We start from the raw sequence: 27,318 nt of genomic DNA, 5'->3' as shown, positions 1-27,318 counted from the left end.
TCAACTGATTATGTGTTTTGTATTATAACAGTTTACCTCTTTGTTACTGTTAAATCCCATTTTTTTTTTGTCTTCCTTGAATTTCTTTATTACCTTTCATTTCTAAATGGTTTAATCCAAGGGCTTTGTCTTTTTAAGAGGGCCTCTCAGAGCAGTTTAGCAGCTCAGAGAGTGAGCTGGAGGATAGTTGTACAGAAAAATTGGTGTGTTTTGTGCCAATTTATTGGCATAGCCAAAAGCTTGTCTGCATATAGCTTTAGAATAGTTTATTTTTGTTTGTTTTGACTTTTTTGGATTTAAACTGTAAATACTAGTGATAGTGAAATGAAGCTTTGTGAAGCATTGAGGCTTTCTCCTCAACTGTATCGTAAAATGGTTAATTACTCCAAGCTTTTCAACACATTGCACACTAATGACAAAAGGTGGAAAAGTTGCTTTTGCTGTGTTGGGAGAGTTTGTTGGACTATTCATTAAAAATAATGAATAATTTGTGTGTCTGATTGGTCCAGATGCTACAGTAGTTTTAAATCTACTAAATGATGTATGTTCTTTAATATGAACAGGCACTGAAATCCATCTTTCTGCTGCTCTAAATGGAAAAAGCTGATTGTCCAAAGACAGTTTTCTTAAATTTAAATGAAACCGTCACCTAAGGATTTTTTCCCAAGAATTGTTCTTAGTGAAAGTCACACATTGTTTAAGATATGGTGGCGCAAGATCATGAATTAATTTATACATCAAACACATTTTAAAATTAAAAACTGTCAAATGTCAATTAATATTTTTAATAATGCAATGATGATTTTTTTTTTTTTTATCTAGAATTTTCACAGCTTGTTTATAAAGAGTATATAATGGTTTTAATGTTGTTACACTTGCTTGAGACCAGCTGGTAACACAATTGGATAAATGTGGAAGAATCATTGTGTGCATGAAGAGTTTAAGATAGCTGATGCCTAATAATCCTAAAAATCACTAAGGTGCTCTCATACCTCTAATACAGTGATAAGACCGTATCAGCTGCTCATCAGTTCTCTCAGCACAGCATCTCAGTTCAGTGAACTGAGTAACACATACTCCGGGATATTGGTTTATTTCGAGTCGGAGGGACTGTCAGGCATGTCCGAAAGTGAGTAACTTTAGTAACTTGAGCAGTGCTGACTCAAGACACAAACTGTTTTGAACGATTCAGTCCGATTTGGTAAACTGGTTTGAATGGTTCACTAAAAAAGAACCGGTTCTATTTGAAAATTTGATCTGACATTTTTGGAGATCCAGGGCCCGGTTTTTCAAAAGGTTTAATCCGGATAAAATTGATCCGGATTTAGTAATCCTTTTTTTTGCGATCCGTGATCACGTAATCCATCTTACTTTTGAGCCAGTTTTTCAAAGCAACATCGGATTGGATCCGGATAGGAACTTTTCAGGATCACCAAATCCTGTTTACTAGAGCCTTAAATGGAATCAACAGTGTAGCCTACTGGCTTAGCAAAGAACAGCAGTTGGCAAAATACCGGTGGCCACAAATAACCATTGTTTATTTTAATTTTAAGAAACAGAAACACTGTAATAAACAGAAACATTTTACTTTCCTTATTTTGTTATAATGTTAAATTGTAGATTTTGTTGTTTTACCATATCTCATTAGATGTGACATGCTTCATATATGCTTCAAATATGAAGAAATGTATATATCATCAGTAAACATTGATTTTGTGATCATTCACTTAAAAAAAAAACCTCTCTGGTTTTATTTGGTTCGAAAAATCACAACTGAATCCACCCTTCTGATGGGATCAGGATAATCCTGTTTTTTTTGGATCAAATAGATCCTAATCTGAGTTCAAAGTTCTGAAAAACCCAAAGGGCAGGTTTGATCCAGATCAAATTTAAGATCGGATTACATGATCTGATCTTAGTTCAGAATCCCTCTTTTGCTTTTGAAAAACCCATTTCCAAGATTTGATCCAATCCGTGATCCGAAATCCCACTGGATTACTTTTGAAAAACTGGGCCCAGGCGATCACGGGGCATTGGCGCTCATGTTCCCCGCCTGGAAATCAACTAGTTTCCTCAACTAGTCCTTCTGATGTTTGCCCCTGGCTCTGATGTCTCTGCAGTGGTTAAACATGAGAAATAATTTATCTTGTTTATAACTAATGGGCAATCTTTGGTCTCATGAATCTATAATTTGTTCCCTGGCAAATAGTTCTGGTTGAGGCCAAAGTGAAGTTTTAGAACTCTATATATTTAGGCTATTTAACTTTACAGTTGTAGCCTACTTGAGCGTTGACTTTGTACATTTGACTGAATTGTTTGCTCGTCTTTATTTCTTATTGTATAGATTCTTATTCCTTTTACTTAAACTTTTATGTTGGCTATTATTGATCATTAAAGCTGACATTTAACAAAAAGAGTGGTACGACGGCTGTTTCAAAGACACCTAAAGCCGGTAGAAAGGAGGCCCCAGTGGACGAAAAGTTGACTTTGGCACCTAGGAAAAGACCATGTTAGTTTGACAAAGTTTCTCCATGAAGATGGGGATTTTGTGAAAAGTGATTTCTCAATGTCTGGTAATCGTGTGAGGAGAAATACTGTATGTTTGACAAGATGATGCGGACTGTGAGAATCTATGCTGTGGATCTTGGAGATGACTTCACATCACAGGACCCCTGATTGATTTTCCCTGCCAAAGTTTATATTTTTCAATTATGTCTGGAGAGATATGCATGACTGTGGCGACGTTACTTTGTACATCGCAGAGATTCGTTATTCCTACAACAAGGTTTCGTGTGGTTGGGGACCAGAGTAAAAAGTTACCAGATGACAATGTTTATATTTTCTGCTGCAATGACAAGACAAAGCTCTGTGGACTGTAAGAAAAAATGATGTGGACGTCAAAGATCTCAAAAATGAAGTTTATTACAGCATAGCAGTGGCAAGGTACACAAAGCACCTTGGGTTCACCGGCGTCAGAATGAACCCAGAACATCCAAATCTTAAACCTTTTATCCTGTTACAGTTTACAACTCTTAATGTAAATTAAGTTGCCCTTGTTGTAACAGCTGTGGTCTGTATGTTAATGAAGTTGAGACTCCCCATTGTCTGAGAAGGTTCTCTGTGTCCCATTCTACAATTGACTACCATTTGCTCAGGATGTGATCAACCCAAATGGTCAAGAAACGATATAACTTGATCTCTATGATAATTAAGCCATTTTGGGGATGATCTCATTCTAAAATATATTTAGGAGTGGAATCTGGGTCGAGGCAGACTACAGTTTCTTTACAGAACTTGTCTGGCCAGTTCCAGAGTCTGAGCATCACACACACTATGACCTCAGATTTGTGTACTTTGAGGAACTGTCGTGTGATCTGATTAAACCAACACTTAAACACGTCATAGCTCAAGCATTGCTGTAAGAGGTGTGTCAAATGAGTGGACTGATATGATGGGTTTGTGCATTAACATGGGTGAACCAATTTCTGTAACTATAAGATACATTTTAGACCTAATGTCCGAATGTGGTGTCTCTATTAGAATTGCTGACATATTGTGTATGTGTACATATGTGACTGATTTATGTGTAATTGGAATGTTAAAAAATGATCAGACTGATGTTTGTGAAATTATTGAATCACTGGTTGATTCCATTCTTGAGAAAAAAAAAAAATTTGATGTGTATAAAATTTCTACACTACATTGATGTATGTTGTATTTCTTTTACTGTTTGAGAAATAAAAACTTGCATCACTTAAACCATCAGGGTAAATCTTTTGTGGAGACTGACGTGGCAATATGTCTGAAGAAGAAATGAAAAAGATTTATTACATGCCTCACAATATATCGCAATACAAAAATGCTAAAATATGTATCAATGGCAGTGACAATATTTATTGTGTATAGTTATAAATTACAGTGTGAGAAATTCCAGGTTTCAGAGTTGGTGTCAGTACTACATTAAAGTCCTATATAATGTATAGCAATGGGGGAATATTTGTGGGTCCTGATGTCTGGTGTTACCAGTAAAAAGTGTCCTACATTGTTTTAAGAATATCTAGTCAGTTACAGAGTGCAAGCATATCAAAAATAATTCTGTATTTTCAGCTTCAGAATCATGAATATTTTTACTCTGGTGTTTCTATTGTCCTGTGCATTGAGTTACCAGCACCAAGTCCAAGCCTATTCATTTACACCCACAATGTAATATTTTTTACACACTCTTTCCCTTTAACTATTATTATTGTGTCATCTGCGTATTGAAATATTTTCCCTTCTGCTTTGCTTCCCTGTATTTGTATTCCTTTTATTTCCTTTTCTATGTACCTCCTTTCTCTTCCTCCATCCAACACTCACACTTGTTTAAAATTTCCTGACACTCCGGGCACCTGACTATGTTAGAGTCTCTTGCGAAATGTCCCCTTTCTTCACATTTTTAACACTTAAAATCCGGGCACTCTTTCAGCAGATGATCTGGGCTCATGCACAGCCTACAGGTCTTCACCTGGTGACTGTGCACCACCCTAAAATACTGCTGCCCTTCTGCTGTTTCCAGCCTTGTGCTGTAGGGCAATGATGCCACCTCTTTAGGGAACCTTACTTTTTGGGATCTCGTTCCATCCTCGATTTCAGTGCCCGGGTAGCATCTTCTTTTCATTTTTGATATGGGATTAACTCCCCATCCCTCCAATTTTCCAATAATTTCCCTATCATCAAGGTAGGTGGATGAAGGGCAGGTGGATGAAGGAAACAACAATCTATATTTTGCAGTTTTTTTTTATTTCAGAAGTCACCCTTTTATATTCAGTCCCATCAATCAATTCCTCACACGTTTTCTCCTTTTCCATTGGTAGTTCAAAATCCTTTCCTTGACTTGGCCTTAATGCCAACATTTTTCCATTTCCATATTTATCTGCCACTGCTTTGATATCCACAGCTCTCACCTCGTTTACATTCTCCATATTCACAATCACCGTCGCCTCCTTTATATGGGATTAATATCCTGTCATGATTCAAAACTGAAAATAAAGTTCTGAAAGGTTGAAACTAAGTGTTCGAAAACTCAAAATCTTACAAAAAAAAGGTTTGCAAGATCGAAAAATAAGATTTGCAAGCTTGAGAAGAACTAAAGAATATAAAAGTGCTGATAGTGGACATCCTTGTCTTATTGACCTGGTTAACTTAAAACATCCTGTTAAAAAACATTACATTTTATTCTTGTTATTGCTTCTTTATATAAAATTGTAATCCATTTGAAAAAGCTTTCCCCAAACCCATACCCTCTTAAAATCTCAAATAAATAATCATGTTCTACTCTGTCAAAGGCCTTTTCAAAATCCAAACTAATAACATATCCGTCTTTATTTTTTACCTTATTCTATCTATTATACTTATTGTTGTGTCCGCTATATCCTTCCCTTTCACTCCATACACTTGATTTGTTTTGATTATGGTTGGCATTACCTCTTTCAATCTGTTGGCTAAAACTTTTGTTAAAATTTTCAAATCTGTATTCAGCATTGTGATTGGTCTATAATTTTTTAAGTCTACTTTTTCTCCTTTTCTTTTTATATATCAACTTAATTAATCCCATTCTCAGATTCATTTCCTCTTTCTTAAAAATCTCTTCATATACTTCTTTTAAAATACTGGTTAAAAGATCTTTAAAAACTATATAAAATTCACCACCCAAACCATCTATACCCGGACTCTTCTTTTTATTTAATTGACTTATTGTTGTTTTTATCTCTTCCTCTCTTATGTCTTGATCACACTCTTTTTTTGCCCTCTTCTCCTACTTTTGTTTTTATTTTCTTCAAATGTTCCTCTTTTACTCCTTCTGTATTGAATAACTTTTCATAATACATTTTTAATTATTTCAATATTTCCTCATTAGTTTCTACTATTTCTCCACTTCCTCCCCTTATTCCTTTTATCATTTCATCTTTTCCTTTTCTTCTTTCTAGATCAAAGAAAAACTGTGTGCACTTTTCTCCTTTCTACTACATACTTGGCTTTACTTTTTCTCTTCATATTCCTTCATAATATTTATCCTTATACACTGTTGTACATGTTACACCTCTGTTTTCTTTTATTAAAACTGCCACTCCTCTGCCCATTCTACCATCCCCGTTGTTAAATAAAACTTCCCCATTCCATCTTTTCCTTATTTCACTTATAACCCCTTCTCTCCAGTTAGTTTCTTGTAAAAAAAAAAAAAAAATCACATCCTCTCCTTTACACATTTCTTTCACTTTCAAATTTTCTTATATCTAAAAGTCCTCTTGCATTAAAGGCAACAATTCTTAGAAACATAAACCATAAAAAAAGACATACATTAAACCCATCTTTTAGTCCTCCTCCTCCAAGTCTTTCAATCTCTCATACCTGTTTGCAATTTTCCTAAGTTTGCTATTCCTAAGTTTGGCATTACCTTTATTGGTCTTCTCCTTTTAGTCAATTTCACAGGTACATCCTCCTTTTCTTCCTCTTCCATATTTCTTTTTGCAACAATTTGTTCCTCATTCCCTCGTTCATTTTGTTCCATTGTGTCCAAAGCACTTTCCATACATTCAGTCCTGTCCATTTGTGTCCAGTTGAAAAAACTGCTTAGTGATATATGACAGCGCTGAACGCGTCCGACTCTGGCTCAGCGCCAGCCAATGCGCGAAAGCACAGTTTGAATCTGGCAGCACTGAACATTCTAAATGTGGCGCCGTACTCTCAGGGGCTAGTTGATGACATGGTAAGCAAGTTTGTGAATATTTTGAATAAAAAAGGAAAAGCGAAATAAAAGCGACACATCTGTCATACAGTATTATTGTGGCTGCGGTGTATCGCGTGACGCGTCGCCATGGAAACATTAAAAGGAACGTTCGCCTTGAAAAAACTCCCTTTCTCGTGGCCACGAGTTACTATCTTGAGGCCACGAGTTACTATCTTGAAGCCACGAGATACACTATCTTGAGGCCACGAGTTACTATCTTGAGGCCACGAGATACACTATCTTGAGGCCACGAGTTACTATCTTGAGGCCACGAGATACACTATCTTGAGGCCACGAGTTACTATCTTGAGGCCACGAGTTACTATCTTGAGGCCACGAGTTACTATCTTGAGGCCACGAGATACACTATCTTGAGGCCACGAGTTACTATCTTGAGGCCACGAGATACACTATCTTGAGGCCACGAGTTACTATCTTGAGGCCACGAGTTAGTATCTTGAGGCCACGAGTTACTATCTTGAGGCCACGAGTTACTATCTTGAGGCCACGAGTTACTATCTTGAGGCCACAAGATAGTTATAATAATTTTTTTTTGCCAAAGTGGGACTAGGGGGGCTCCGTAGATGATTGCTATTTGAATCATTTGGTTTGTTTATATCATAGATGGATAAATGAACAAATCTCCCAGCCATTGTCCAGACCAGCCTTGATGAGCTGCAGAAACTGCACATATTTACTTGAAATGAATTGAGTTGTGTTTCTAATTATATAGCATTGTTGTCATGTAATTGGTTTGTCAATTCTTGTATTAATTCTTAATTGCCATTTAACAGGCTGTTAAATAATGCTGCTCAGTGGTGAGGGCACCTAGTGGTTTACAAAATAAATAATCATATTAAACTGAATACATAAAGCACAAGCAGGCTGATGTCCAGCAGGAAGGAAGATCCAGAGGCAGGTGTGATTAATGACATGGGCTGCGTCCGAAATCGCTTACTCTCTTGAGTTGGTACTTATTTTGAACAAGGAATTACTTCACGACCGATATGAGTGTGTGTAGTATGAATGTAATCGGACGTACTACATTTGCTATACTGTCATTATCATCACTTACACCGCTTCAATGTCATTCATAAATCCTCTCCCGTGGCCTCATGGGATATAAAGTGATCATCATATGACACCAGAATCTCGCCGGAAGAAGTCATCTGTACTTTACTTTTTCATGAGTACTGTGAATTCAGACATACTTCTTTTGTCACATACTGTGACTACTGTATATTAGGGAAGTGTGCGATTTCAGATTTGGCCCAGGTTTGATAAGCAGAGCAACACAGAGTGCAGGAAATGAGGTCATAGTGAGATCAGACCAGCAGAGGGCGCCAGAGACTGTGTTCAAAACATTCATGAAACGAACTGGAGAGAAGAATCTGTGTCTGTCTGATTGATAGATTTATAACTAATATTTATTATTATTTTAATGACATTTTTATGAATCTATTATTTATGTTATTGGAATGTATTTATTTATTGTCTTATTATTAATTTATATTTTACCTTTTTTTAAAGACTTTTCCCTGTCACTCCCTTGCGGCCCCTGTGGGTCCGTGGACCCTGGTTTGAAAACTCCTGGTCTAACATTTTATATCATATATTACAGCGGTCCCCAACCTTTTTTGCGCCACGGACCGGTTTAATATCAGACAATATTTTCACGGACCGGCCTTTAAGCACCTTAAATACAACGGATAAATACAACAAAATATAAAAAAATATATATAAAAAATAATTAAATATAATAATAAACGTGAATCCAATGTGTAGGCTTACTTGCAATTTTATTAGCAGGGTACTCGTAATATAAGTAAAGACAACTGAGAAAGCCTGAACACAAACAAAAAGCCCCCCAAAAGAAAAAAATCTCCATGTTGTTTACGGTGCTGATGCGATGTAAGGGTGGCGCTGCCAATAAAGCACCTAAAAGCTGTCACAAAGAACCGATTTTAAGAACCAAAATTAATGATTATGAATATGTAAAATATAGCAGGAGACATTTTAATTGTTTAATAATAAACAAGTGTTTTCTGTGCAAAGATGAAGTTGACAATGCTGACTCGATCTTCGCAGTATGCCTAGTGAACGCGCCAGAGAGAAATGCACATTTTATATGAATTACATAAGCAGAGAACAGTCAGTTTACTTTTGTTTTGAATTGTTCTGTTTAAAATTAGACATTTCAAGCTTTCTATGTCTCAGGTCTGTGAGGCAAGTAGGCTACCTTATATGCTGAATTTCGGTTAATTTATGAGATCAGCTCCAGTTCACGCGCCCGCGCCTCCGTGTCCTGATTAAATATTTTCTATTATATTTACTTCTTATTAAATCCAGGCAATTGGGTGATGAAACATTGATTAAAATTAAGATACAATTAATACAAAACGAAATACAATTTAAAGACAGGCTTTTTGCTTTCTGTCTGAGGTCTCTGTGAAAGTTTTAAAGCAGTCTTTTTGTGCCGCTTTCAGAGCGCTCACGTCCGTAAGGGTGAACTGTCCCATCCGAACAATTATTATTATTATTATTATTATTATTATTATTATTATTATTATTATTTTTTTTTTTTTATTATTATTATTTTTTGTGAAATAGGCTACATTTCTAAATTAATGCGACTTATAGTCCAGTGCGACTTAGGCTATATTATGTTTTTTCTTCTTCATGACGCATTTTTTTACTGATGCGACATATACTCCGGAGCGATTTATAGTCCGGAAAATACGTTAAGTTATATATTCTTTCTGTGAGGCCCGGTACCAAATGTCCCACGGACCGGTACCGGTCCACGGCCCGGGGGTTGGGGACCTCTGATATATTATATAGAAAACTTCAACTGTTAGACCTGTTCCCAAGATCAACAAACCACAAGAGCTTGATGACTACCTACCAATCTCATTAACCTCTCCGGTGTCTAAATGCTTTGAAAGGCTTGATAAAGGTATGTAATGCTACTCAACACTTTTCAGTTCACTTTTTTATACAAAATAAGATCTTATTAAACACAGTTTAATAAGATAGTAGATGATGCAATTCTAACATTGTTGCATCTGGTTTACGAAAATAATTTGAATGTAAAATAAGAGACTCGAAAACATTTCACTGTTGCCGATTTATCATGCAGCTCAAAGTATTATGGGTAAAATCTCTCTACAGTCTTTTCTGAAACATTAACACAGTTTCACTGATCCAGACCAAACGTGAAACCCAGGATAGAGTGTGTGTGTGAATGTAGAAGGACAGAGTTCCTGCACTGTGATCCACATACACTCCTATTTTTCCGCTGATGGACTTTACAGGAGATCAATCCCTGTGTTACTGTGTCTGAATAAGCGTCAGGATTAGGATGGATTATTAACCCAGGATTATTAAACTCCGATTGTATTTGTCTGAAAGAAGAATGTCATATACACCTAGGATGGTTTCAGGGTGAGTAAATCATGGGCAAATTTTCATTTTTGGGTGAACTATCCCTTTAAAAATGCCAAAGTGCAGTGCCCTAAACCCACACTGAAGCGGTATTCGAGGCTAAGCGGATCATGTGTCATGCTCGGGAACTCATGTGCCCCTAAAATCGTGAGATGTCGAGGTAAACGTTTCACTATAATGTAAATTAATTAGATACATATAATTTGGTAGTAAAAACATAGTGTTGCACATTTTATTGGTGCAAAGATGAGTATGGTATGTGTAGGCCTATTTTGTACAACATTTGCAACTGTTTTTATCACTTAACCCTAAGAGATAAAACCCTACCCCTAACCCTAACATTTGCAACTGTTTTTATCACTTAATTAGAAGCATCACAATTTTAAATTTGTGTTTTCTGTTAGTTAAATAGCGACTACTGAACAGTTACTGAACATTTTTTTTTCTAAATGTAAAGCATTGAAAATAAGAAGTAGAAGCTCTGTAAACACTTGCATTTTTTGCAAGATTATAAGTGTGTCCAATCGAGTAATCAAAAGTTCTACACTTTTTTTTTTCAGTCTTTACGCCTACTTGAAGACTTGGGCCAAATAGAGGAAATAAGTCGTGCAAAAACCGCAAGTGTGGGTATTTGGACAAGGCATTGTTCTTCTTCTTCTTCTTTTCGTTTTATGGCAGATTGCAACCATGACTATAAAGGTGCATACCGCCACCTACTGTATAGGAGTATGTAACATGAGACAATATTATCATGACTATATCATTTAGAAAAAAAAAAATAATAATTTTGGATACTACCTAAATCCTATTATATATTCCTATATTTTTCAAATATTGTACAACTGCTTTCTGTGCATCCTTTACCCCATCTCCTGTTGTGCCTAACAAACCTTCAATATTCCACTTTCTTCCTACCTGATTTATCTTTTGATTTAATCTCATCCTCTCATAAGGCATTGTTCATAATACTAATTACGGTTATTATTATGACATCTGGCGTGAATGCAGCGCTCCGCTCCTCCAAACCTAATCAAACACACCTGAACAAGCTAATCAAGGTCTTCAAGATGAGGCTACTAGAAAGCTACAGGCAGGTGTGTTTGATCAGGGTTGGAGTTACCCAGACCTCCTTGGAGCTTTAAAAACACGTTTTCAGAAACTTTTATACAGTGATTTATGTTGCGGGATTCAGCAGCACATGTTTTCAGAGTAGTTCTGTGTGCCTCACTGTTCCTCCTGACTGACTAATTCAGCGCGTTTTCAAGCAGAGCTCATTGTGAGATCACAGGTCGAGAGGATGACAGCTCGAGTGTACTGCTCCTTGAGAGTTGTTTTATTGTGCCTGTCTGCATGGTTGTGCACAACACTCGCTGGAGTCGCAGGTGAGAAGATCTTTTAGCTTCATTACACAGTCTGAAGAAATGCATAAATAAGTGCCTTACAAAATATGACTTCTTTTGAACATGTAGCTACAGTACATTTTAGTTGCAATAGTCAATTGATTGGAATACACATTAACTGTATGTCTTCTATCTGCATTGTGCTTAGGCTTTATTACACACCCCACTACTCTGTCTTTAAAACTGATTGACAGTTTAGTGATAAATGGAATTTATTCTTGATTTTAAGCAGATAAATATATGCATATTTTCAAGTTTGAGACCTATATTTCAAAACCCTTGACTTCTAAATATTGAAACCGTTACAACACTCCCTGGTCCCTTTTAACGATCCTCTGGAATCCTCCTCTGTAGAGTCCGGTCAGTGTCCGGTGATGCTGACGGTCGTGCCGTCTCAAAGAGGATGTACTTCTGATAGGGACTGCTCTGGAGGACATAAATGCTGTCAATTTCCCTGTGGGCCCGCGTGTGTGCCGCCTGTTTTCAGTGAGTTTCAATTAATGATGGATGCTAGAGGTCTCCCAAAAGAAATGCTGAAAACTTTCACTCAGATTTTGCTAGTAAACTTCACAAATAATTGCAAAGAAACTGCGAGTAACACGTTGAACTAAACATGAAACTTTGAAGTAGAAAGACTGAACTATATATATATAATTATTTATATTCAAAGAGTAAATGAGACCTTCAGCATTCAGTGATGTTTTCTGTCATGTGCCTTCATAACAGCAAAGCCAGGAGAGTGTCCAAGCACCAAAACAGGAGGAGGAAATTGTTCCCCCCTTCCCAGTGTGTCTTTTATAATTCTGTTGTCATATCCTGCTCCATATAGCACAGTTTCACAGAATAGCTTTACAAAATGAATAAAGTACAATGAAAAAATACAATTCACTCTGTAACACTTGTTATTCATGATTTGAGTCTTGTGCTGAATGCCACTGAAAGGACAGACTAAAGATGACTATCTGTATCCCTGCAGTGAAGCCTACGGCCGTACCGCCGAAGCCTATGGCCAAACCGCCAAAGCCTGCAGTGAAGCCTATGGCCAAACCGCCAAAGCCTGCAGTGAAGCCTATGGCCAAACCGCAAAGTGGACCTGAGGTACACCTTGGTCACGGCCACGGTGGTCACAATTGCGACGACGGCGGCGACCACGACGGCGGCGACCACGACGACGACGAAGGCGACCACGACGACGAAGGCGACCACGACGACGAAGGCGACCACGACGACGAAGGCGACCACGACGACGAAGGCGACCACGACGACGAAGGCGACCACGACGACGAAGGCGACCACGACGACGAAGGCGACCACGGCGACGAAGGCGACGAAGGCGACCACGGCGACGAAGGCGACGAAGGCGACCACGGCGAAGGCGACCACGGCGAAGGCGACCACGGCGACGAAGGCGACCACGACGACGACGACCACGACGACGACCACGACGACGAAGGCGACCACGACGACGACGACCACGACGACGAAGGCAACCACGACCACCACGAGGACGACGACGGCCACGACGACCAAGACGGTCACGATCACCACGACGACCAAGACGGTCACAATCACCACGACGACCAAGGCGGCCATGGCGGTCACGACGACCAAGACGGCCATGGCGGTCATGGCGGTCACGATCACCACGACGGCCAAGACGGCCACGATGGCCACGGCGGTCACGGTCGCCACGATGGCCACGGCGGTCACGGTCGCCACGATGGCCACGGCGGTCACGGTCGCCACGATGGCCACGGCGGTCACGGTCGCCACGGCGGTCATGATGGTCACGACAGTCATGATGGTCACGATCACCACGACAGTCATGATGGCCAATGTGAATCGTGACATTGATTTTTGCCAAACTCATGCTCAAGTTCTTTTACAGATTATTTCAGTGCTTTATTCGTATTGAATGTTTCCTGTTTATCACCAAATAAATCTTGTTTAATGAATTGTTTTTGCTTGATTGGAGTTTTTGTTACAACAAAAATACTTCTCCATTTCTGTGGATACATGTGGTCATCCTCTGTGTCAACAGAGAAGTGTTTCATCCTCTGTATAGTCAAGGAAGTTGGTTTATCCTGTCTAATCAGGGAAGGTTTGTGTTAACGTTATCCTCTGCAATGCCAGAGAGTCATTCTCTGTATAGTAAGGGAACATTTATCCTCTGCTCAGTCAGGGAAGGTTGCCACAGGTCTTTTGTCTTCAGAGGGCATACTGTGCATGTGTGCGTCAAACTCTCTCTCTTTATATCTGACTACAGATCTTTGCTAGGAGTTAGTTTCATCAGGCAGTGTGCAGAAAATCTCATTTTCTCTTAACGTCTCAAAAAGAGTTTATAAAGTCAAAAATGAGTCAACAAAACAGTAAACGTTGTGTTCTTCCATGTTCTCATCCTATGTCAGAACTGGATAGTCAAGTCATCTTCATTTATGTAGTGCTTTTAACAATGTAGATTGTTCCAAAGCAGCTTTACATTGATAATAGGAAATTAAAGTAACAGAGATTGTTCTGCCTTTATAGCAGCTCTAGAATAAACTTATTGTCCAGCTAAAGTTAGTTTGATTGATTCACTTCCGTCGCAACAATCATTAGTTATTAACTTAGGGGCCGCTAACATGACACCGTTTTAACAGAAAACTCTTTAAGTTCTTTCTGCGCAAACTTCAAAAACGCGAACCAGTGAGAACGCAGATGGCGTGCACATGCGTATTACGAGTTCAGTCTATAGGTATGTGCAGGTGTGTAGTCCTTCCCTACAAATCAACCCTCAACGTACTACTTGTCTGGCCTTAAAATTAATAATACAGACTTTTTATCGCTTCCATGTAGCCACGCGAACCGGAATTATCCCGACAACGCTTTCTGTAGGGAGGGGAAGGGAGGCCTTCACAGGGAAGAGCCTAGTTGACATTTCAGGACTGCGCTGTCATCACGTCCAAGCGCAGATCCTTCATCAGATCTGGATACAGCCTGGATCTGCGATAAACCTCGGGATAAGCAGAGAGACTAATATTAGCGTAGATGCCATTCTTCTTATGATGTAACAAGTACATCAGGATTTATGGGAAGTGTTCCCGGTTCCGGCTGACCTAATCTATGCAGCCTAACATTGGATTATAAAAGTCTATAATGTGTTGTGTATGCTAGGTCAAAGAGATGTGTTTTTAGTCTAGCTTTGAACTGACAGAGTGTGTCTGCTTCTACTACTTTCCTAAGTAATAGGAAATTACTAGTCATCCAATTTTTTATATCACCTATGCATTCCGTTAATTTTGTGAATTGGTAAGTTTCGTCAGGGCGTGAAGAAATATAGAGCTGAGTATCGTCAGCATAACAGTGAAAACTAATTCCATGTTTCCTAATGATATCTCCCAAGGGTAGCATGTACAGAGTGAACAGCAGCGGTCCTAGTACTGAGCCCTGTGGTACACCATACTGAACTTGTGATTGATGAGACATCTCTTCATTTACTGCTACAAACTGATAACGGTCAGATAAGTATGATTTAAACCATGCTAATGCAATTCCACTAATGCCAACATAATTTTCAAGTCTATTTAAAAGAATGTTGTGGTCAATAGTATCAAATGCAGCAGATCGAGTCAAGTCAAGTCAAGTCATCTTCATTTATATAGCGCTTTTAACAATGTAGATTGTCTCAAAGCAGCTTTACAGAGATAAATGTATAATTTAACGTAAGATTGTTTTGGCTTTATAGCGGTTCTTTAATAAAGTTATTTTCCAGCTAAAGTTAGTTTTGATTGATTCGCTTCCGTCGCAACGATCATTTGTTTTTAAATTAGGGCCGCCAAGACGACACCATTCCCTCTACACAGACTTTAAACGCGAACCTGTGAGAAACGCTGATGGCGCTCAGATGCGCATTAAGAACGGGTTCTATAGTTATGTGCGTTTGAATATACGCAGGTTTGGAATTCCCTACAAGCCAAGCCTAAACAAATTACTGGTGTTTCCTTATAGTTTTGATTCAGAATTGTATTTTATCAATTTGGGGTAGATACGCAAATTGAGTTTTCCCAACGACGCTTTATCTGAAGAGTGGGAAAGGGATCCTCCATAGGGAGAGACTAGTTGGCACTTCAGCACTGCGTTGACATCGGGTCCAGGCGAAGGTCCTTCATCTGGGGCCCGTTCTTCGTACGTCGCTAACTCAGTTAGCTGGATTTGATTGTTGCCGATTTGGCATGATCTTGGATTGTTTGGTTCTTTGACGCTCATCCTGGACTTGCTGTCATTGCAACAGGTGCGCAATCTTAAACCTGCTCGGGAGCAGCTTATTTCATGTTAACAGGATTAGACTGCGGCTTCATAAGCGGAGCTGATACGGGAAGTCCAGCGCAGCGCGATAGTGCACATTCTGAGATATATATTTTTCTCGTGACTCGTGAGATTGTCGTTTACATTATTAATTTGTTGGAAACGCACATTTATTTTCGACCTGTCGGAGTCGGGCTTAAACTACAGCACAAACTGTTTGCATTGCCCTAAGATTATTTGCGAGTGGCTCTTTCCTTTACACTACTGGAGATGCGGAGAACCTGATGGAAAGTGCTGTCTGTCGTGTCATTCGGACTTTACCTGGCGCTTAGGTTTAAAAAAGAGTTTTAGTTTTTTTTTTTGGGTGGCATTTCCAAGCCACTTAAGACCCAATGTTGTAAAGCAGTTTTTTTAAAGCAGGTTTTTTTTAGGCTATCATAATTTTTTATGAAGATGATTCAATCATGACCATGCCATATACTGTAATAGTATGTCACTCAGGCTTCACTAACGTGATTGGTACCATATAGGCTAGCTAGACCATAGACTGCCATCAAGGCCTCAATGAAGGGGATTATGTGAACAGAAAGGGGGTTCACAATGTAAATGTGCAGCCCAGTTACTATTGTGATTCTTAATATTCCAGATTAGTAATATTATATCAAATAAAATAAAAAAGGCAATTGACTAAAATCTTCCATATCACAAATGTGAAACTAAAATGTCCAGGATCTGTGCATGACTTAAGCATTTTCAGAGATTCACATTTATGCACATTATTTGAAAGTGGTAAGAAAAGTTCTACAATTAAATATCAAGCTCACTGTATTACATACACTTATGCTGATCCTAACAGAACTGCATTTTTTCATAGGTGATTACATGTTCCTGTCTGCAGACAGGTGTTTTATGACCCCATTCCCTGACCCAAACCACAATCTCTAGCCAGGACAAGGGCACACAATGAAATGAACTTACTAACTAAAGGGAAGATTTCAGTGTCTGAAAAGTCTGAGGGTTGCACACCTGACAGGGCCTGTGACATTGTTGCATGTGCCATATTACACAACATTGCCAAAAAAAAATAAAAAAACACTTTTCATTAAATGTTTAATAAAAGCCAAATATGCTTAGTTCCTTGAGTTTTATTTCAATTGTTCTTTGTAAAGAAAAGCCAGTGGTCAAGTGCCTGCAACAAGAGATATTAGACACATGCCTCATGCAACAAATAAAAAGGAGACGTTGTCTATCCACTGCCCACCTGTAGGCCTATGTCTCCTCTGTCTGTGCAGACTCTTCTGTAGGCCTTTCTGTAGATGTGGAATCCTGCAACTTATATTGCAGCCATAAAGCATACAAGTATAAATGAAGTAAAGTTATTTATGCACTTGCAGGCTAGTTCCTCCATATGACAGTTATCTGAGAGGGTTTATTCACTGTCCAGTGCAATGGAAACAAATGGACATTACAAAGTCTTATTCTTTCTTTCCTTTGGAAAGTTAGAAAATGTCCACTTACTGCACATATTTCAGCCACCACTTTCTTGGGAACAGATACAAGTGTTGGTGTATTGTGTAAAATTGCACAATAGAGGAAAACACAATGGCATTAAAATGAACTACACTGGGGAAAAATGTGCTCAATAACTCATGGCAAAATATTTTTACATTAACATAAGTTTATCAGTTTTCACTTTCACAAGTCAAAGCAATTCATCATTACTCAAGATTTAACAGTTGAAATGACTATACAACCTTTATTTAATGCAGCAAAAATTATTTTACGGTGTAGGAGAGGTTAGCTTTTTTCTTGGTTGCTTTTATAATCAGACAACCATTTATTTAACAGTGCCTTTTATAAAAGAGACTATAATATAACAAAAAATTACCATTATGTAGAATATTTTTGTACTTCACTTTTATTTGTTCCCATGTTCTAGTATGGTGACTGGCATTACAATGCACAAAGTAATTATGCAATTATTAAAATACAAAAATATAGGCTAATAAGTGATAAAAACATCTAACATGGCCACTTCTAACGCATTTAAATTGTCTGCTACTTTTTGCCAGCCCTCTCTCCTGGCTTTTGCAGACTTTGAGGTGTTTCTTGGCGTTTTGATTAAACATTAAAATTCCGAATAAACTTCGACTATTAGTTCTTGCTCTGCTGAGGAGAAAAACTGAGCGCGCTCTTTGGCCACGCTGAGCAGCCAATAGCAGTGTTGCTGATCAATGTTTCTACTATCGATACATATCCCCTTTAAACCAGCGCATGAACGCGCAATTATCTCAGATAACTCAATCCAGCGATACTAATCATATCCGGCAAGTGTGTTCGAAGAACCGAGTTAGCCAGATCATGATTCGCACGATGATATCATCTTGGATGTGTCATTTGATCTCGGATGTAATAAGCAACGTACGAAGAACGGGCCCCAGATCTGGAAACGGCCTGGATCCGGCAGGCTGCGGGAAAACCTTGGGATAAACAAAGACACTAAAATTAGCGTAGATGCCATTCTTCTCATGATGTAACAAGTACATCAGGATTTATGGGAAGTGTTCCCGGTTCCAGCTGACCTAATCTATGCAGCCTAATATTGAATTATAGAAGTCTATAATGTATTATGTGAACGCTATGTCAAAGAGATGTGTCTTTAATCTAGATTTGAACTGACAGAGTGTGTCTGCTTCCCGGACAATGGTAGGAAGGCTGTTCCAAAGTTTTGGTGCTAAATAGGAAAAGGATCTACCGCCAGCAGTTGATTTTGATATTCTAGGTATTATCAACTGGCCGGAATTTTGAGATCGCAATAGACGTGAAGGAGTATAATGCGTTAAGAGCTCGCTCAAGTACTGCGGAGCTAAACCATTTAGTGCTTTGTAAGTAATCAGCAATATTTTAAAATTGATGCGATGTTTAATAGGGGAGCCAGTGCAGTTTTGACAGAACCGGGCTAATATGGTCATACTTCCTGGTTCTGGTAAGAACTCGAGCTGCTGCGTTTTGAACTAGCTGTAGTTTGTTTATTAAGCGTGCAGGGCAACCACCCAGTAGAGCATTACAATAATCTAGCCTTGAGGTCATGAATGCATGAACTAATTGTTCCGCATTTGTCAATGAGAGCATATGACGTAATTTAGATATATTTTTAAGATGGAAAAATGCGGTTTTACAGATACTAGACACGTGACTTTCAAATGAAAGATTGGTATCAAAGAGCACACCCAGGTTCCTAACCGACGACGAAGACTTAACAGAGCAGCCATCGAGTGTTAGACAGTATTCTAGGTTATTATGTGAAGAAGTTTTTTGTCCAATAATTAGAATCTCTGTTTTTTCAGAATTTAGAAGTAGGAAATTACGAGTCATCCAATTTTTTATATCAGCTATGCATTCTGTTAATTTAGTGAATTGGTAAGTTTCGTTAGGTTTTGAAGAAATATAGAGCTGAGTATCGTCGGCATAACAGTGGAAGCTAATTCCATGTTTCCTAATGATATCTCCTAATGGTACAGTAGCATGTACAGAGTGAACAGCAGTGGTCCTAGTACTGAGCCCTGTGGTACGCCATACTGAACTTGTGATTGATAAGACATCTCTTCATTTACTGCTACAAACTGATAACGGTCAGATAAGTATGATTTAAACCATGCTAGTGCAATTCCACTAATGCCAACATAGTTTTCTAGTCTATTTAAAAGAATGTTGTGGTCAATGGTGTCAAACGCAGCACTAAGATCGAGTAACACTAATAGAGAGACACAACCACGATCGGATGATAAGAGCAAATCATTTGTTACTCTAACGAGAGCAGTCTCAGTACTATGGTATGGTCTAAATCCGGACTGAAAATCCTCGCAGATATCATTTCTTTCTAGAAAGGAACATAGTTGTGAAGATACTGCCTTTTCTAGTATCTTTGACAGAAAAGGTAGATTCGAGATCGGCCTGTAATTGACTAATTCTGAAGGATCAAGTTGCATTTTTTTAACAAGCGGTTTAATCATAGCCAGCTTAAAGTTTTTTGGTACGTATCCTAGAGACAAAGACGAATTAATGATATTAAGAAGAGGATCTATGACCTCTGGAAGCATCTCTTTCAGTAGCTTAGTCGGTATAGGGTCTAACATACATGTTGTAGATTTAGATGATTTAACGAGTTTAGTAAATTCTTCCTCTCCTATAGCAACGAATGAATCAAATTTTTCCTCAGGAAGACTACAATGCACTGCCTGATGCGATACTGTAGTAGACGGTTGCATAGTTATAATTTTATCCCTAATATTATCAATCTTATAAGTGAAGAAGTTCATAAAGTCATTACTGCTGTGCTGCTTGGAACCTTCTGTGTTTGAAGCTTTCTTTTTCGTTAGTTTAGCCACTGTTTCAAATAAATACCTAGGATTACGTTTATTTTCTTCTAATAGGGTTGAAAAATAAGCAGATCTAGCAGCTTTTAAAGCCTCTCTGTAAGCAATCGAGCTCTCTTTCCATGAAATGCGAAATACCTCTAGTTTTGTTTTCTTCCAGTTGCGCTCCATTTTTCTGGCTGCTCTCTTAAGGGCCTGAGTGTGCTCGTTGTACCACGGCGTTGGATTATTTTCTTTAATCTTCTTTAAGCGCAGAGGAGCAACTGTGTCTAAAGTGCTGGAAAAGATCGAGTAACACTAATAGCGAGATACAACCACGATCGGATGATAAGAGCAAATCATTTGTAACTCTAATGAGAGCAGTCTCAGTACTATGGTACGGTCTAAATCCTGACTGAAAATCCTCGCAGATATAATTTCTTTCTAAAAAGGAACATAGTTGTGAGGATACTGCCTTTTCTAATATCTTTGACAGAAAAGGTAGATTTGAGATCGGCCTGTAATTGACTAATTCTGTAGGATCAAGTTGCGTTTTTTTAACAAGCGGTTTAATCATAGCCAGCTTAAAAGTTTTTGGAACGTATCCTAATGACAAAGATGAATGAATGATATTAAGAAGGGGATAAATGACCTCTTGAAGCATCTCTTTCAGTAGCTTAGTCGGTATAGGGTCTAACATACATGTTGTCGGTTTAGATGATTTAACGAGTTTAACAAATTCTTCCTCTTCTATAGCAATGAATGAATCAAGTTTTTCCTTAGGGAGACTACAATGCACTGCCTGATGCGATACTGTAGTAGACGGTTGCATAGTTATAATTTTCTCCCTGATATTATCAATCTTATAAATGAAGAAGTTCATAAAGTCATTACTGCTGTGCTGCTTGGAAACTTCTGGGCATGAAGCTTTATTTTTCGTTAGTTAAGCCACTGTTTCAAATAAATACCTAGGGTTTTGTTTATTTTCTTCTAATAGGGTTGACAAATAAGCAGATCTAGCAGCTTTTAAAGCCTCTCTGTACATAATCGAGCTCTCTTTCCATGAAATCCGAAATACCTCCAGTTTTGTTTTCTTCCAGTTGCGCTGCATTTTTCTGGCTGCTCTCTTAAGTCCCAGAGTGTGCTCGTTGTACCACGGCTTTGGACTATTTTCTTTAATCTTCTTTAAGCGCAACGGAGCAACTGTGTCTAAAGTGCTGGAAAAGAGAGAGTTAAAAGTTTCTGTTGCAATGTCAAGTTCTTCTGAGCTATCCGGGATGCTGAGATGATGAAACTGATTAGGAAGATTATTGATAAAGCAATCTTTAGTGGCAGAAGTGATAGGTCTAACATATTTATAACACGGAGTCTGCTTTGCAGCCTTGGCTAAATGAAGTTTACACGAGACTAAATAATGATTTGAGATGTCATCGCTCTGCTGCAGAATTTCAACGGCATCAACATCTATTCCATGTGATAATATTAGATCTAGAGTATGATTACAACGAGTAGGTCCTGACACATGTTGTCTAACTCCAATAGAGTTAGAATGTCTTTAAATGGCAATCCCAATGCATCTTTTTCGTTATCTACATGTATATTTTAAATCACCAACAATTAGGTCTTTATCTGCAGCCAGTACTAACTCTGATAGAAAGTCAGCAAATTCTTTGATAAAGTCTGTATGGTGGCCTGTATACAGTAGCCAGCACAAATCTCAAACGTGATTTATCGTTTACACTATATATTGCTATTTTAAGCACCAACACTTCAAAATAATTATATTTGAAACTAGACTTCTTATTAATTCTAAAAATATTACTATAAATTACAGCAACACCTCCCCCTTTGCCTTTCAGACGAGGTTCATCTTGCGGGGTGGACTCATTTAAAGGTGCCCTAGAATTTGAAATTGAATTTATCTTGGCAAGAGTTCAGTACATGGACATGACATACAGTGAGTCTCAAACACCATTGTTTTCTCTTTCTTATTTAAATCTCGTTTTTGAAAAACACCCCTGAAAAATAGGCGAATCTCCACATAACACCGACTGTGACGCAACAGTCGGGATCATTAATATGTACGCCTCCAAAAATGTGCATATGCCAGCCCATGTTCAAGGCCAGGCGGAACTGCGCAGCCGAATCATCGTCCGAATAATTTTTCCTCGAGAGACATCATGGCTTGCAAACGAGCGAAGCATGGCAGTTGCTCAGTGTTTGGATGTACAAACGAACACAAAGGTATTTTTTTAGTTCCTTCATCCGAGCCTCTGAAGAACCAGTGGGTTATGTGAATGTCTGATGTGTAATTGTTCAAGTTCAGACAGATAATCTTTCTCTCAAAGTCGTTCAATACTGTTTATGCATCAGTAAATCAAGCCAGTGACTAAACGATCAACTTCACGTCGTTTCTCTTAGTAGGATGAAAATAATCTTACTTAAACTGTGATTAATATACAGATAGTGATCAAAGAACGATCCCTTTCCAGTCGCCCAAGCTGTCAATCACACAGCGCGAGTTTATCTGGACACTTGCCAAAACTCATTATGAAATCAATGACGCTGTTACACTGCACAACGAAGCTCTTACTGTACGTACATCATGTTTGCATTGGTGAAATCATTAGTGAGAGTGCAGAAACTGCGTTGCAATGATAAGATCTTCATTCACGTGATCAACAGGCTTACACTGAAGTCTCACAGCAGCCAATCACAGCAGTGGGCGTTTACACTGAAGTCTCACAGCAGACACGCCCCTTCAAACAGAGTGTTCAAATCTGAGGCTAAAATCAGGCTAGGAAAATGCCTTTTATTTCTAAATTTTGATCTAAAAAACATACTAACATTATAAGGGCACCCCAGGAAACATTCTAAAATAATAAAATAATCCATGCAAGGGCACCTTTAAAGTAATGTAATCGCTTGGTTTTAGCCAGGTTTCTGTCAAACACAGCACATCTAGATTATAGTCTGTAATCATATCATTAACAATAAGTGCTTTTGAAGTAAGGGATCTAATATTCAGCAACCCAAGCTTTATCATTTGCTCATTTGTATTATATCTGTTTTTTATTTGTTGAACATCAATTAAATTTTTAACCTTAGTAAGGTTTGGAAGTTTTTTGTATTTCCTAATTCGGGGAACAGACACAGTCTCTATATGATGATATCTAAGTGAAAGAGGCTCTATGTGATGGGATTTATATGACCTTGGTGACGTGAGACAGCTAGCAGACGGTCGGTTTAGCGAGTCTGTCTGCTTCCTGACCTGAGCCCCAGATTATCATGTTTGAGCTCTAAGACTATGTGCCATATTACTAGAGAGAAGAGCAGCACCATCCTTGCGTTGCGTTGGAGCAGGGCGAGTGCAAGCATTTATTTGTATATTTGTATAGCACTTTTCACAATACATATTGTTTCAAAGCAGCTTTACAGAAAGTGCATTTCAGAAATGTACATAGATAAGGAACTCCCGCACACTATCGTTACTTGCAATTAAAATTAATTTTATTAACAAAGTTTCGGTCACACGACCTTCATCAGGCATATACAAATGTTCAAATTCATCTCTTTTCAGATAAACACATGACCAATCAACAGAGCTCCATCTGTAAACAATTAAGCTCATTGAGAGTACATAACACCACATCATAAAGTTACAAAATGTGATAGTTACGATTGGCCGATTTTAGGTCAGTCTCACTCGGAGCTCATAGAGCACAGGACCATTTTACTCGATCACCTCGAGAATCTGGGTCTCAGAGTCAATTGGGCAAAAAGCTCTCTGTCCCCCAGGCAGATAATATCTTTCCTGGGCACAGAGCTGGACTCGCTGTCTATGATAGCACGCCTATCACCACAGCGTACACTGTACATTCAGCGCGCAGCGAGTTCTTTCCGCTGCGGCGCATCTGTCCCGCTCAAGAAGTTTCAGAGGATGCTGGGTCTCATGGCCTCAGCATCATCAGTGCTTCAGCTGGGCTTGCTTTGCATGCGCCCACTACAGTTCTGGCTGAAAGCGCGAGTACCGCGCCGAGCGTGGGCTTCCGGTCTGCTTCGTCTCAAGGTATATCAGCACTGCATCACAGCTCTGAAACCTTGGAAAGCAAAAGACTGGTACCAATCAGGTGTAAGCCTGGGGACTTCCTCGAGGGTGAGAGTGGTGTCTACGGACGCATCCACCTCGGGATGGGGAGCGCTGCTCGAGGGCAGACCGTTCTTCGGCCAATGGTCAGAACGGGAGAAGCTTCTGCACATAAACTGCCTCGAAATGTTGGCAGTGGACAACGCGCTGATGCGTTTTTGTCCCCAAATACGAGGACACCACGTCCTGGTCCGCTCGGACAACATATCAGTGGTGTCCTACATAAATCGCCAGGGCGGCCTCAGGTCACGAAACCTGTACAGGCTAACAGAACGCCTCCTGGTGTGGGCTCAGCGCAACCTGCGCTCGCTGAGAGCGGCGCATGTGCCAGGGCTCCTAAACATAGGACCAGACAGACTGTCCAGGAACAATGTTCCGGCAGGCGAGTGGTCTCTACACCCACAGACAGTCCAACTGCTATGGAAGAAATTTGGCAGAGCGGAAGTAGACCTGTTTGCGTCTCAAGAAAACGCTCACTGTCTGGAATTTTTCTCCAAGAGCAGGGACGCGCTGGCTCATGTATGACCCCGCCGCCCGCTCTATGCGTTTCCCCCTGTCTCTCTCCTGCCGCAGGTGATAGAGCGAATCAGGGAAGAAGGATGCTCAGTACTGCTCGTAGCGCCGTTCTGGAAAAACCAACCTTGGTTCCCAGTTATGATGCAGCTAGCGAGCACTGCCCCGTGGCCAGTGCCGGTGAGGAGAGATCTCCTCTCTCAGGCTTACGGCTCGATTTGGCATCCTCACCCAGAGCTGTGGTCCCTTCACGTTTGGGCCATCAACGGGTACCCGCTGACCTCCCAAGGGGAGTGTTAAACACGATCACGCAGGCTAGAGCTCCGTCTACGCGACGCCTCTACTCCTCGAAATGGTCAGTGTTTTCCAGCTGGTGCGCAGCTCGGGGAGTGTCACCTAGTGTTGCTTTCGTCAACGAAAATTATGACGAAATATTGTCGTCAACGAACCGTTATCACCTGACGAAAACGAGACGAGACTAGACGTAAATGCATGGTCATGTGACGATGACTAAAATACATGCATAATGCAATATCGTTGACGAATAAAAACGAGACTAAATGTGGTTTAAAAAATAAAAACTATGCTAAAATGTCTCTTCATTTTCGTTGACCAAAACGAGACGAGACGAAATGTTATAACGTCACGACGAATGAGAGAGTTGTGCGTGAACCCTTTGTCGGCTTTAAATTCTGGATTGCGATCTGGTCACCCGATTATCAGCGAATTTAACAATATATTACTCCATTAGTTATTCTATTAAAATGTCTCATTGATATATTTGACACATTCATAATCATTACTTTTGCCGGTTCTTTGTGAAAGCTGTATGTTATTGGCAGCGTCTCTGGTTACATGAACACGTCGCATCAGCGCCAGAACATGGAGATTTTATTTTAGAGAATATCGCACAACCTATTCAATATTCTATAATTAAATAAACTAATCGAATATCCAAAAATCGTGACTCATCCCTGCATGGAATCTCTTGTTTCTTTTCCCAAATCTTCACTACGTCTCACTCACCCATTTTCTAAAGGGATTATAAACGTTTCTTGGTTCGCTTTTAATTAGGCCTATTATATTCGTATTCTTTGTGGTAAAGTAGAAAAACGCTGTAGGACAGATAGCCTACATTTGTACTTTCATGTCAAATTCTTTTTAACACAGTGCTTGTTATATTAGACATAGGGCGCGAGTTTAGCTGTAAAACGCGTTTCACACGCGCGGGTGATTTTTAGTTTCACTTTCTCTGGCAGCGCAATCTCAAACATAGCCTAAATATCTCGCCCTTGTGATATCTTCGTGTTTTCCTGCTCGTGTCCGACATCCCTCTCAAAGCGCAGAGTGTAGCCTATATCACGCGTCTTTGTGTGGAAATATAAAACAAGTTTTTTTTTTGTTTTTTTTTAATAACCCCCCAACCACCGCCGGTAGTTGGTCCATTACCGCGGTGGTAAAAAAAAAAAAAAAAACCTGCCACCGTCACAGCCCTAAATATAGGCCTACTAAATAGCCTATAAGCCTTGTTTGAAATTCTATATTGACTGGGTTAAATAGAATCGCATTACTAAAAAGAGACTAAAATACAATTTTCATTGACTAAAACTAGACTAAAATGTCATCAGTTTTCGTCGACTAAAACTAGACTAAATGTCATCAGTTTTCGTTGACTAAAACTAGACTAAAATGTCATCAGTTTTCGTCGACTAAAACTTGACTAGACTAAAAAGAGTATGAATGTGACTAAAACTAATAAAAACTAAAATGACAGCCTGACACAAAGACTAGACTAAAACTAAAATTAAAACAGGCCGCCAAAAACAACACTAGTGTCACCCCTAGACTGCTGGGTGGCGGAGGTACTCTCCTTCCTACAAGAGCTGTTGGATAAGGGCAGGACCCCTTCCACGCTCAAAGGCTATGTGGCGGCTATAGCAGCGTTCTCAAGAACAACGCTTGGTCAGTCAATAGGAAGGAACGATTTAGTTATCCGCTTCCTCAGAGGAGCTAAGAGACTGAATCCTCCCAGACCTCCCTCAGTCCCCGTATGGGACCTTTCTACGGTGCTGAAAGCCATGAAAGGTGGCCCATTCGAGCCTTTGGAGACGATTGATCTTAAACATCTGTCTTTCAAGACAGCGTTTCTCCTGGTTATCGCTTCAGTGAAGCGCATAGGGGACTTACACGCGCTCTCGGTGAGCGCGACGTGCATGGAATTTGGGCCTAATGACTCAAGAGTTATACTCAAACCTAGGCACGGCTATGTTCCAAAATCCCTCAACACACCGTTTAGGGCGCAGGTCATTTCCCTGTCAGCCCTACCGGTCCCTGATGAGGAGGCAGATGCGAGCTTCCTTTGCCCAGTCAGGGCATTAAGAGCTTATGTGTCTCGCTCGTCTGTTTTCT

General features: G+C 39.4%; 1 protein-coding gene across 1 annotated transcript; it reads left to right on the top strand.

Moving 5' to 3' along the window:
• The first annotated feature begins 11,316 nt into the window (after positions 1 to 11,316).
• On the top strand, positions 11,317 to 13,570 carry LOC311275557 (uncharacterized protein). Its single transcript, XM_084384676.1, has 3 exons — positions 11,317 to 11,592; positions 11,965 to 12,096; positions 12,587 to 13,570. The coding sequence occupies exons 1-3, from the start codon at positions 11,508 to 11,510 to the stop codon at positions 13,456 to 13,458; spliced, it is 1,089 nt and encodes a 362-aa protein (XP_084240802.1). The 5' UTR covers positions 11,317 to 11,507; the 3' UTR covers positions 13,459 to 13,570.
• Positions 13,571 to 27,318: the final 13,748 nt, after the last annotated feature.

Source organism: Rutilus rutilus (genome assembly GCF_951802725.1).
Source record: "Rutilus rutilus genome assembly, chromosome: 1".
Taxonomy (NCBI): domain Eukaryota; kingdom Metazoa; phylum Chordata; class Actinopteri; order Cypriniformes; family Leuciscidae; genus Rutilus; species Rutilus rutilus.
This window is presented reverse-complemented; position numbering and strand designations above follow the sequence as displayed.

Excerpts from the sequence above, each read along its gene's own strand:
- LOC311275557 (XM_084384676.1), top strand. The coding sequence starts at position 11,508 with ATGACAGCTCGAGTGTACTGCTCCTTGAGAGTTGTTTTATTGTGCCTG. Across the intron at positions 11,593-11,964 it reads AACACTCGCTGGAGTCGCAG|AGTCCGGTCAGTGTCCGGTG; the intron begins GTGAGAAGATCT and ends CCTCCTCTGTAG. Across the intron at positions 12,097-12,586 it reads GTGTGTGCCGCCTGTTTTCA|TGAAGCCTACGGCCGTACCG; the intron begins GTGAGTTTCAAT and ends GTATCCCTGCAG.